The sequence below is a fragment of the Lepidochelys olivacea genome (genome assembly GCF_965140295.1).
Source record: "Lepidochelys olivacea isolate rLepOli2 genome assembly, chromosome: 1".
Taxonomy (NCBI): domain Eukaryota; kingdom Metazoa; phylum Chordata; order Testudines; family Cheloniidae; genus Lepidochelys; species Lepidochelys olivacea.
The window spans coordinates 125619287-125632499 of NC_140411.1; the positions used below are offsets into that span (position 1 = coordinate 125619287).

The following is a 13213-nucleotide window of genomic DNA, read 5'->3' on the forward strand; positions in this document are numbered from 1 at the left end:
TGGGAGGCTCAAAATGCCTTGCAAGGTCTGGAGATTATATTTCCTTTTAGAAATATTTAGGTTTAGTTGCACCATAAATTACAGGATGGAATGTTTTAAGTCAACATGAACTTTTGAAAATAAACATCTGGTTATTTTCATTTTTATTATTAATCAGGCACAGGACTGGTGAACAGACCTGCATAACGTTTGTGAATGCACCTATAACACATGATAAAGAGAATAAGGACGTTTGTTAGAAAGGAGTATAGCCAACATGTTCTAAGTATATGGAGTTTAGTGGTAAAATATTTTACTTGTCAGTTTGTGTTTGCCACAAAGTATACATAGAAACAATTTATTAAATAAAAAAACAGTGCTAAGGGCTTCAAAATAGGAGTGTTTCCACTGACATCAGTGGGAGTTGGATTAGACCCTAAAATTTTAGTTACAGTACACTCTTGTTTGAAACTAACATATTGCATAATCAGTGTGTTGAGTCTCCATGATGCATGACTCTAATCATCTGAGTCATCCTCCCAGGACTGTCTTTTTCTTGTTTTGATGAAAGCTCTGATATTTTCCAGGCTGCCTTCCGAATCAGAGTAGTAATAACAATATAAAATTATAATTAAAATAATTATTGATATAATTAATTATATTAAAATGTATAAAATGTTCACGGTGTGCATGTTCTAACGTGGGATCTGGTTTAACAGTGCTGGCTGGATTGGAAGTGATGAGCTGTAGCTGGAAAGCATTGAGCCCGCCAGCCCCCACCCCTGCTTTCTAATTCCGGAGTTCGTTTTGTCTTGCTGTTAAATCAAAGGGAATGCCTCTCAGTTGGGTTTCCCTCTGCTCTGCAGTTGAGGAGGCAGGACTAGACCTTTCAGTTGCTGGGGAGGGGTTATCTTACAAGAAAACAACCCAGTAAATTGCTTCCTGGCAGCAGCAACAAACAGTTACTTTCCCTGTGCTAGAGTGTAGGAAATTGTACTAAAAGATGGATGTGGCTCTGTAATTATTGGGACTCAAGAGTTGTTTGTAATGTTCTGAGCAATCTTTCAGCTTCGGAAGCACTCACACTGATTTGTTTTCTCGGAAGGGGGAGCCAGGCCCTCCCTCTTTCTGTTGCTTGATGGATCTGGTTCTGCCTCCCCAATTGCAGAGGAGAGGGAAAAAACCCGAATGTAGGAAGGGTTAGCCTAGATAGCTACAGAAGAAATTTTGATTTTTCTTATACTTCTCATTTTTCCCCAGGTATGGTTACCTGCAGAGGTATATAACAGAGCCAGCATCTTGCAGAGGAGATGAATGGCACCCCTTGGTTTGGTACAGGAACTCTTTGCTGGCAAATGAAGATGAGGAGAATTCTGTTATCAGCAGTTTAAGAGAATTGTCACCCACAAGCAGATCTAAGACATCTTCTTTTAAAAGAAAATTGTCTAATGGTATGAAAGTTCCACCATCTTGTTAAATCTGATTGGTTGTGTCCTCAGTAAAAATGGATAACATATCACATTAAAATACTGCAGTGTGTGGGCTGTTGTAGACTTGCCATTCTAAACCCTATATTTTTCCCTTCAGATTTGTTGTTTTCATCATTCACTAGAGAGAGGCTTGGTCCAGTGGTCTGAGTATGGGAGCCAGAAACTCTCGAGTTCTGTTTTAGTCCCTGCTGTCATTCATGCCTTCGGTAGCCTTGAGCCAGTCACTTAACATCCCTGCCTCAGTTTCTCCATGTCTAAGTGAGGATAATATTACTTGACTCCACACAGTGGTATTGTGAGGATTAGATAAATTTTATGAAGCCCTATGATAATGAAAACAGTTATTTATAGAAGTGCTAAATATAGATTCTTACTGTTGCTATTTTTGGGATGTATTCTGTTAGAAGAACAAAGGGAATCCTCTCCAGAAGATCTTTTAATTCCTCCCTTTCTGGCTTACAGCCATCCTCAGGGCTATGCTTTGCACATCATCCTTCATCTGAGGAGTTGATGGGACTCCCTTCAGAGTCCAGTATCTATGGCAGGGGTGGGCAAACTTTTTGGCCCAAGGGCCACATCTGGGTAGGGAAATTGCATGCAGAGCCATGAATGCAGGGTTGGGACGGGGTTGGGGTGTGGCAGGGGGCTCAGGGCAGGGGGTTGAAGTGCGGTAGGGATTTGGGATGTGGCAGGGGGCTCCGGGAAGGGGCTTGGGGTGTAGGAAGGGTGTGGGGTGTGACAGGGGGTCGGGGTGTGGGCTCTGGCCAGGTGCTGCTTATCTGGAGTGGCTCTGGGTGGCAACAGCATGGAGTGGAGCCAGGGCAGGTTGCCTGCCTGCCCTGGCCCCACGCTGCTCCAGGAAGCGGCCGGCACCAGGTCCCTGTGGCCCCGGGGAGGGAGGCGTGGGGGAGGAGGGGAAAGAGACAGAGGGCTCCACGCGCTGCCCTCCCCTGTGGGTACCTTCCCCAAAGCCCCAAAGCATTGGCTGTGGTTCCCTGTTCACAGCCAATGGGAGCTGCGGGGAGAGGTGTCTGCAGGCAAGGGCAGCGCACGGAGCTCTCTGCCCCACTCCCCACCCCAGAGGCCGCAGGGACGTGGTGATGGCTGCTTCCGGGAGCGGCACGGGGCCCGCAGTGCCACTGGGGTGGCAATCCCGTAGGCCGGATCCAAGGCCCTGATTGGCCAGATCTGGCCCGCGGGCTGTAGTTTGCCCACCCCTGATCTCTGGGGACATGGCGGGGTTGCAGCAGCATGTCACAAAGGTGGTCTGCCTTTCCAGAGAGGCTATGTGCACAGTTATTATGTTAGATCATATTAAAGAAGTTCTGTATTAAAATCACAAATGAGTTTGATTTCCCATAGTTTAAATTCCAGGGTATTACTAATTAAGAGGTCTCTTGGTTTTTGGTACTGTTTCTCTCCCTCTATGTGTGAAACTTGCAAGCTGCTAATTGTGTTAGTACATTCTAAGACAGAGTCTGTTCTCAAAGCAATTCTTTGTAACAACAACTACTCACACAGAGAGAGACTCAAAGCAATACTCTGTAACAATAGAAACAGCACCCAGAGACTCCCCACCCTTTTGTTGTATTCATCTAGCTTTGTTAACAATTGTGATTAAAATAGAGATAGAGGATGTATGTGGATGGATGCTTGGTGTGGATAATAACTGAATGATCAGGGAGGTGCCAGCCTAAGAATCCAGTGTCCATCGGCTGAAGAAGGCGTCAAGTGGAAATAACCAGAGGACCCCCGGAGGGCAGACTGGAATCCACCCAACAGCCTCAAGAATGGGAGAACCAAAGAACAAGATAACATCTGGCAGCACGGAGCCATCAGGAATGTACTATCTGCTGATTGATTCAGCAACAGCATGATGAAGCAATTCCCATAGACTGGCATAGGAAGAAACTCCTATAAAAATGGACTCTGAAAGTGAGAACTTTGGGGTCTGATTCTGCAAACCAACTTCCAGGAGCATCAGATGTGCATCTGACAAGGCCCTGCTCCCTCTTCATGTCCAGGCCACCTGGCCAGTGGCTTGGCATGAGCACCTCTAAGGCTGGTAACTATGATAACAACCTTGCAGAACCTGTGTGTGTGTGTATGAATGAATGTGTGAATAAATATGAGATTGAATGGAATGTTATAGCTATATCTAACTACTTACTATGATTCTTTCTATATTCACAATAAATGTAGTATTTTGCCTTTTCCCCTTTAATAAGATCCTGCTGGTTTTTATTTTATTGGTATAACATGTGCAGCACTGACAGTGCCCTCTGGTCTGGAGAGGAAGAGTCAGGGCCCAGAAACCTAAGCTGGAGGTCTCACATACGCTGTGCAAAATCAGCCACTGCCCAAGCCGTCATTTTGGGGTTTTTTGTATAGATTTTAGCTGGGTCATTCAACACAGTGGAATTTTAAAATGAATGCTTTGCTCAGAGTGTCTCTATGAATTTAGCTTCCACAATGACTGCACCCATTGTAACAAACGCTGCTTTTTCCTCTCTCTTGGGCTGTTTGAAGTATTCCTCTCTCAATGTCTCAGAGAGCGAGAATGAAGAATAGTGCTATTGATTGTCTGTTACAGGGTCCCTGCCTGAAACCAGCCACACTGAGACAACAAACAAGACTCCAGACTTCCTGTGCACTCCAGAACTCACTGCTGCAGCAGGGAAAAGCAGAAAGAGGTTGAAGTCTCAAGATACAAGTCTCCAAGAATGTCTGCCATTCTTTTGTCCAGTGGGACTGAGCAGAAGACGTCGGTGAGGGAAAAATGGTTCACAAGCCCCTAAAAGAGCTGGGATTTTTCAAATACGCAGACTGCAAAACTGTGTGCAATTAGTGCAGTGTCTTACAGTTCACACCTTGGGGCACTCCTTGTGTTCTCAGTGCTGCTATGGAGCAGTTGCCTGGGGCCATACCCTCCTCCTGATTCTATCTTCCAACTTCTGTGTTCTCCTCTTGGACGTACAGGGAGTGAACAACCCTCTCCCCTAGCTGCCCAGACTCCCGTTGCTCCCTAGTCCTATAGGCAGCTGGGGAAGGAGGAGAAGGCTTCCTGCCTGACTTCTGTAGTTCCCAGTCCCATTGAAAAAGTTGCAGAGGGAAGAATGGGGCTTTCCAGCCCCGTCACCTCAGATTTGAATCACTCCCTAGCCCTTTGTGGAGCGCGAAAGGGGCTTCCCAGGTACCAGTTACTACCCAGCCCTGGGTTTGGGAATGAAGAAGGGTGTTTCTCCACCCCACCTGTCCCCAGCTCCTCTTTACTCCTAAGAGAGAAATTGGAAAAGGAGACATCGTCTTGGCCTCAGCAGCTGTGCTGCTGTGTTTCTGGTGAATTCCTTCCTGCAGGGCCTGAGGCCAACTGTGTGGGAGCTCCACACAGAACATGACATAATGGAGGAAGTGCCCAACACTATCCACAGAACAGGGCCTCTGGCTAGACTCCATGTGCCATCCAGTGCACCAAGAAAACACACAGACAAACAAAGCAATATTTTCTCTGTAATATCTCAGGTACAGAAATCTGAGATGTCACTTGTCAAGGTTAAAAGGGAAAACACAAACTCCAGCCAGAAATGCAGTTTTCAGGGTGACAGCGCCCACTCTCCTTAAATGGATTTACTGGACAGACTCATAGGTGGGTGGTGGGTTTTTTTTGGTTTTTGTTTTTTTTTACACTTTTTGGTTGTTTGGTGCCAAGTTGCACGAATCAAAATTCGTTTTATCAGAATATAATGAAGCTCTTCCCCACTTTGGGCCAAAGACTTTGGGCTTCTTTATGCAAGAATCCTAAAAGCAACTCGTATCATGTGCATGCAGTCTTTAAAATCTGCCCTCCCTTTTAGCGCCGCAAGCAAAACACATTCTAAATAGAACCTCCGTCAAAGGGAAGTGTGTTTCCAGGCCAGGAACTAAACTGCTCGGCTTTTCGTTCCAGCGAAGATGTGATCAAGGCAGAAGACTTCTCAGCAGATGGTGGAGCAGAAGATGTAGGCGAAGATGTGGATGTTGTTGGCGCAGACCAGGTAATGGTAGTTTAGTTTTGGCTTATCCAGATTTGTACAGTTGTACTTGGGCTGCTGTGTGGAGGGGGAGAAAAGTGATAGTACATAACCCAAGAAGCCAGTTTGTCAAGCTCATGTCTTTGCTCCACCCGTGTACCCTACTCCCCTTTATAGCTGCTAGAAGCGGGAGGAAGAAAGACTTTTCATTTTCCCCCCACGCGTAGCTTGACATGGGTTCTTTCTCTTGCTTGTCTATGGAGCCTCTCCTAGTAGCATCTAGGCCCTGTTACATACATTAACAGCTGTCAAAGATCTTTCAAGAGAAGGTACCCATTCCCCTCCTACATACTTGGAAGGCACTTGTTTATGAGCAGATGGCTCTTCCTGGTCTACAGCAGGGACACATTTTACCCTTTAGGGCAGCAGAGTAATGTCCAGCCAAGTCCCCTAAATATAAACATTGCCTTTCAGAAAATCCCATTTAATCCTATTTCTTTATCAAGCTGAATTGAGGCTATCAAGTTTCCCATGCTGCAGCTGCTAACTTCACTAACCCCTTGAAGCAGGTGAGCAAACTACCTTCCTTGCCTTTCTTTAAGGCGGTGGTCCCCAAACGTCTGAGGGTTGTGCCCCCCTTTACCCCTGTCTGCGCCTCTCCCCCCACCCCACCCCCCCCGCCCACCAGGGCTGAGAGTTAGGCCGCAGCTCTGTGTGAGGGGATGTGGAAGGGGTAAGGAGGCCGGGAGCCAGGACTATGGCTGGAGGCAGGGCCGGAGCAGAGCTGGGGGTGGGGCAGGACTGGGTGTCGCTCCCTCCCCTCCTCCTGTGGGGGCTGGCCCGGGCCTGCCGGGCCCCCCGAACATTCCTCTGCACCTCCATAGGGAGGTGTGGCCCACAGTTTGGCGACTTCTGCTTTAAGGGTTAGTGAGGACAGCAGGTGTAGAAGGTGTGCATTTCCTTTAGGTTGTTCTCATTATAACCCTCTTCGCCTCCTTTTAGACGTTTTATTGGACAGCATTTTTGAAGGTGGTGCAAGCAGAATTGATTTGTAAATGGCTTTTTTCCCTTGTGGGTCTTTCCAGCCTTCCCAAATATGTTCATTATGGGACTTTCTGACTTTCAGGTATGTGATGGGTTGTATCAATCCTGCACACGGCCAAGCGGTGCTGACCAGTCACTGGAGACCTCACCTCCTTGCCTCTGTTATACAGGCTCCAGGTGGAGGGGACAGATAAAAGGAGGCAGCGCAGGTCAGTTGGGGCTGGCGGAAGAGGAGGAAGAATGTGTGCTGCAGGCTGCTGCAGAGGAACTGTTGACTCACCCGGCTGTTGGGACCATGGACCCGCCCTATGCTGCGGACGACTAGCCGGCCACAGAGACTGACAGGGACGCCGAGCCGCTGCCAGCTGAGGACATGCCTGAGGGGGACTTTATGGTAGGAAGTGACCCAGGGAATGTGTTAGGAGCCATGGCTTGAATCCTTAATAGGGAGTTTACCGGCTTCATAGGGCCCTGGGTTGGAACTCGGTGGAGTAGAGTGGGCCTGGGTTCCCTTACCCCTGCACTTGCCACTAAGAGTGGCTACAAAGGACTACTGATTTGGACTGATTGTTCACCCTGCCCTGCCCAGAGGGTCAGAGCCTCCGACTGTCCTTAACAGTTGAGTCCTGTTACGCGGGCCAGACCATCGTCAGTCGCTGCCCAGGAAGATGTGGGAAGTCATCTGGGAAGAGCTCAAGTCGATGCTGGCTGTTGGAGGCCATGACAGAATCTTGCAATGAGTGGAGGAGCCCCATTGTTCTCGTTCCAAAACCTGATGGATCCATGAGGTTCTGCATAGACTTCCAGAAAGTCAGTACAATCTCACAATTCAACACCTACTCTCTGCCCTGGGTGGATGAACTGCTCGAGTGACTAGGGAATGCCAAGTTTATATCTATACTGGATCTAACAAAGGGGTATTGGCAAATTTCCCTGACCCCGACCTCCCAGGAGAAGACAGCCTTTGCCACGCCATTCGGCCTTTTCCCATTTACAACCATGTCATACACGGGGCTGTGTCGACCTTCTAATGGCTTATGGATTAGCTGTTGCAGCCACATGATCAATACACAGCAGCTTATATTGACAACATAGTAGGTATACAGTGCCAACTGGGAAGATAATCTAAGACACCTCACCACAGTACTGCAAGCACTTGGGGTAGCTGGGCTAACTGAAAAACCATCTAAATGCCACTAGGACAGAAGGAGGTGATATACCTGGGATACACAGTGAGGCATGGGTGGTTGCACCCACTCGTGGATAAGGTCCAGGCCATGAGAGACTGCCCAACCCCCTCGACCAAAAGGCAGGTGAGGCAGTTTCTTGAACTGGCCAGTTTCTATAGACGCTTTGTGCCCCAGTTTGACACCCTAACAGCGCCCCTTAGGGATCTGACAAAGAACTCCCAGCTAAGAGGGCATAATGGTCCAGGGACTGTGAACACGCTTTCCAGACTCTGAAGGACTGATTGAGTCAAGAACCAGCCCTATTCCACCCAGACTTTTCGAACTGGTTTATACTCCAGACCGACACCTTAGAGGTGGGCCTCGGAACGGTGCTATCCCAGGAGCAGGATGGGGAAGAACACCCACTATTCTACCAAAGAAGGAAATTATTTCCCTGTGAAACGAGATATTCAACAATAGAAGAAGAGGCACTGGCAGTGAAATGGGCTGTTGAAGTCTTACATTATCTGCTGGGGAACCCATTCCAACGCATGACAGATCATGCATCCTTTCGATGGACCCACTCCTTGAAGGACACTAATGCCAGGATTAGAATTAGAAATGGTACCTCTGTCTCCAGCCCTACAAGTTCGAGGGACTTTACCGCCTGGGGAGAGCCCATGCAAATGCTGATCTCTTTTCCCAAGTGGGCAGAGAGGAAGATGAGGGAGGACAGCCATCAGGTCCTGACTTGAGGGGGAGGATGTATGACAGGGTGTAGCAGGGTGTATGGGGGGGGGAAATCAGGGTGTATTGAGGGGGGGAGGGATAGCTCAGTGGTTTGAGCTTTGGCCTGCTAAACCCAGGGTTGTGAGTTCAATCCTTGAGGGGGCCATTTAGGGATCCGGGGCAAAAATTGGGGATTGTTCCTGCTTTGAGCAGGGGGTTGGACTAGATGACCTCCTGAGGTCCTTTCCAACCCTGATATTCTATGATTCTGTGATACTGTGAACCCCGCACTGGGCCAACAGGTGCTGACCAATCACTGTGGGACCAGGAGACCACCCTTCCTCGCTCCTGTTGTGCATGGTCCAGGTGGAGTGGACAGGTTTAAGGAGGCAGCCCAGCTCAGTTGGGCTGGAGGAGGAGGAGGAGGAGAAAGGATGTTTGCTGCAGGCTCCTGCAGAGGAACTGTTGACTCACCCGGCTATTGGGACCGTGGACCCAGACTATGCTGCGGACGACCAGCCGACCACAGAGATGCCAAGCTGCTGCCAGCTGAGGAAATGCCTGAGAGGGGCTTTATGGTAGGAAGTGACCCAGGGAATGTGTTAGGAGCCAAGGCTTGAAGTCTTAATAGGGAGTTTACTGGCTTCAGAGGGTGCTGGTCAGAACCTGGTAGAGTAGGAAGGGCCCAGGTTCCCCTATCCCCACCCCCCGCAGTTGCCACTAGGCATTGCTACCGGGGATTCCTGATTTAGACTGTTCACTCTGCCCTGCCCACAGGGTCAGAGTCCCAACTGTTATTGTTTGCCCTGGCCGGGAGCCCCAGGGGCTACAGACTGAGTGTTTGCTTTGCCCATCCCAGGGACTACGGACTGTTTGTTTTCTCTGCCCCACCAGAGGTCCTGAGCCCCTGGGTCGTGATTGTTGACTCAAAAGGAATCCCAACAACTGTGTGATGGGGTATATCAACCCTGCACTGGGTAAACGAGGATGGCCCTGGTTGACCCACCAAGCCCCCATGACAAGGTACTTCTACTCTGGAGTTCAACAGATTATTTGCTTTGGTATTTGAGTGGTTTTTTATCTTCTTCACAGTTTTTGATGTTTCTTCTCCAGTGAGAATAGTGGCAGGAATGTCCCTGAATCTGTGCTATTGGGATCATAAGTTTTATGTATAGATAGTGGGTGTGGCCCCCCAAAATCCTGCAACTTTGTTTCATTTTCATTCAGTCATTTGACAGATGCTGCATCTGCCCTCATAGTTCACACACTAGCCTCAAGCCTTTCACATTAGAGCAGTGCCTCCCTTCTTCTGTAGAAGATCAAGTATGGTGCTCTCCTGAGTCAGTCAGGGCAGAGTGGTGAAGTGAAATATCACTCCAAGTGAGCTCAGACCTTTGGTTCTGACAGCAGGCTTGCGTCCTATACAATGTTTTCTTAGAACGTTTTTGTTTACCTGGAGTTGAGGAGGAGCAGATGGGAGAAATGAGATTAAAAACACGTTGCCATTTTCTGTGCAAGCTGGACATCTGGTTAGCTGAAAAACTTGTTTTTCATCTTTGAGTGATGGTCCCTACATGTATTCCAAATGGGGGGGGTGCGCATGTGTGCGAGGTGTCTGAGCTGGAAGGTTTTCTTAGCAGTGAGGGTATGACAGGTTGTGTAGGTCGACAGCTCTCCACCTCCCGCTTATCACTGCATGGCCTGAGTCGGAACCTGTATAGAAGGGGAGCGGGGGCTACCAGTGCTGGAACTGTGGCCATGACCCCTGTGCCTCCTCTTCCCCCTGAAGCCATCCCCTGGCCAGGCTGGAAGCCGGAGCCTGCTGTGATGGTGGGACCATATTCTCAACCCTCCTCCTCCCCCCTAAGCTGGTCTGAGCCGCTTGCCCAAGCCCCTCCCCCCCCCCACTTAGTGGAGCTGGCCTGAGCCACTCACCCAAGCCACACCCCCTCCCCACACAGAGCCAGTCCGAGCCCTCCTTTGCTGCAGAGGGCTGACCCGCTCACCCCCCGAGCCCCTTTTAGGAAAAACTGGGCATTTGTCCCATTTGCTTTTGCCAACTAATGATCACCGCACCTCCATGGTCACCAGATAGAGACTCATCATCTTCTGGGTTGGAGATTGGATCATGCTCCTCTCTTCCAAGGAGTCGCTCCCACCACTCTTCCAGACACTCCTACCCTGCCATGGACCTAGGCAGAGGGGTGCTATTGGATGCTTGGCCTAAAGGTCACTGGGGACCTATGCTGGACATCATGGGGGACATCTTTCAATGGTGGGGGACTCCGCTTATAGACCAATTTGCCACCTGCAACATCAGTTCTGCTTCCTGTAAGGTCACAGTGTGGGGTCCCTTAACGATGTGTTCCCGTTTCCATGGTCAAGACAGCTGTACTACACATCTCCTCCTCGCCCTCTGATTCCCAAATTTCTGATGAAGATCAGTGGAGACCAAGTGCAGGTCATTCTCATAGCCCTGGCATGGCCCAGGCCGCATTGGTTCACCACCCTCTTAGGCATGTCCTTAGAGGCATAGCTATGGCTTCCACAGCATCTGGACGTGATCTCTTGGGACCATGGTCAGCTGCTGCACCCAAATCTCAGCTTTCTTCATCTGATGGCCTGGAAGCTCCATGGCTGAATCCTGCTCGAAGCAGGTCTGCAAGGTCCTACTGGGAAGTAAGAAGCCCTCCGCCAGGGCCACCCACCTTCAAAAATGGAAGCGATTCTCCATCTGGTTTCTCAAAGATTTGGAGGTCCCTTGTCCATGCCCCCTGGGACCTGAACCTTGTCCTGTCAAAGCTTACAGTACTGCTTTGAACTGCTAGCAACGTGCTCATTTTTACACCTTTCCTGGAAAGTGGCCTTCCTGTTGGCTATCACTTCGGCCAGAAGAGTTTCAGAGATCTGGGCCCTCACATCGGAGTCCCCATAGATGTTCTTTTTTCAAGGACAGAGTCTAGTTGTGACCACACCCATCATTTCTTCCAATAGTCATCTCACAATTCCATTGCAGTCAAGCAATCTTTCTGCCGGTTTTCTACCCTAAGCCACATGCAAAGAGAGAGGAACAGTGCCTCCACTTATTGGATGTTTGGCCAGCCCTGACTTTCTTCATACAAACCATTCTGCAGATCTACTCAGCTGTTCATCGCCATAGCAGAAAGAATTAAAAGGTTTCCTCATCTCTGCACAGAATCTCATTGTGGATTATTTCTTGTTTAAGGACATGTTATGAATTTGTGAACATCTTGCCCCCAGCTAATCTAATGGCTCATTCCACAAGGTCTCAAACTTCCCCCATTACTTTCCTACCACAAGTCCTGATTCACGATATCTGCAAGGCAGCACTCTGGTCGTCAGTTCACACATTCACAGTGTACTGTGCCATCATACAGCAGACTAAAGACAATGCCAGCTTTGGCCATGTAGTCTTGCAGTCAGCCTGTCCTTGAACTCAGAACCCACCTCCCATACAACTGCTTGTGTATATTGGAATGGACATGTGTGTGCACTCGAAGAAAAAATGGTTACTAACCTTTCCGTAACTGTTGTTCTTCGAGATAGTTGCACATGTTCATTCCAAAACCAATGCTCCGTCCCCTCCTTTTGGAGGCGGTCGACAAGAAGAAACTGAAGGGGGGGAGGGTTTGGCAGGGCCCTTTATATTAGCACTAGGAATATGTGGCACCATAGTGCACTAGAGCTGACCCAACGGATACCACTTGGGGAAAAAATTCCGGCAGTTATGTTCAGGTTGTGCACACACCTACATTGGAATGGACATGTGCAACACATAATGAAGAACAACAGTTACAGAAAGATTAGTAATAGTTTTTTTCCCCACTTGAAGCCACGTGCAAACAGGGAAGAACAGTGTCTTCACTTATGGACATTAGACAAGCCCTAGCGTCTACATAGAAAGCACCAGACCATTCTGTAAATTGACCCAACTGTTCATAGCAGTAGCTGACAGGATGAAGGGTCTCCCTATCTCTGCTCAGAGAATTTTGTCCTGGATCACATCATGCATTCGCACATGTTATGATCAGATGGGTGTTCCGCCACCAGTTAACCTAAATGCTCATTCCAAGAGGTTGCAAACATCATCAGTGGCATTCCTAGCACAGATCCCTATTCAGGACACTTGCAAAGCAGCAACTTGGTCTTTAGTGCACACATTCTCGTCTCACTACGCCATCACTCAACACAGTCCAGGGCCGATGCCAAATTTGGTCAAGCTGTTTTGCAGTCAACGTGTTCATGAGTTCCAGCCCCACCACCTATGTAACTTCTTGGGAGTCACCTACAGTGGAATGCACATGTGCAATCACTCTAAGAAGAAACAGTTACTAACCATCTGTAACTGTTGTTGTTTGAGATGTGTTGCACATCTCCATTCCATGACCTGCCCTCCTACTCCTTATATCAGAGTTGGCCAGAAAGAAGGAAATAAGGGTAGTGGGGTGAGCTGGGTGCTTTATACTGGCGCTGTGAGTGCATGGCAGGAGAGTGCATTTGAGCTGCCCCCATGGGTGCCGCTAAGGGAAAAATTTCCAGCGACTGTGCTCGGGGCCTGCGTACATCTACAGTGGAATAGACAAGTGCAACACATCTTGAAGGATAACAGTTACAGAAGGTTAGTGACCATTTTTTTAAACTGTCAAGACCCATAAACCTTCTCCAGTGCTTCCCATGGCGCTCCACGTTGTCTTTGGGGGCCATCTTGCCCTATTTGCCCACAATTTGGGCAAGATCACCATGGACTGTTGGATACTGAAGATCATGCCAA

The 13213-nt window shown here is 48.7% G+C and overlaps 1 protein-coding gene across 1 annotated transcript in view; it reads left to right on the plus strand.

Moving 5' to 3' along the window:
* LOC311521755 (cohesin subunit SA-2-like) overlaps positions 1-8474 on the plus strand; it is a 92855-nt gene extending 84381 nt beyond the window's left edge. The window contains exons 30-33 of the mRNA XM_084630308.1: positions 1240-1430; positions 4063-4237; positions 5416-5503; positions 6606-8474. Of these exons, the coding sequence (XP_084486434.1) occupies positions 1240-1430; positions 4063-4237; positions 5416-5503; positions 6606-6848 (697 nt within the window). The 3' untranslated portion in view covers positions 6849-8474. The remainder of the gene's footprint in view (positions 1-1239; positions 1431-4062; positions 4238-5415; positions 5504-6605) is intronic.
* The last annotated feature ends 4739 nt before the right edge of the window (positions 8475-13213 follow it).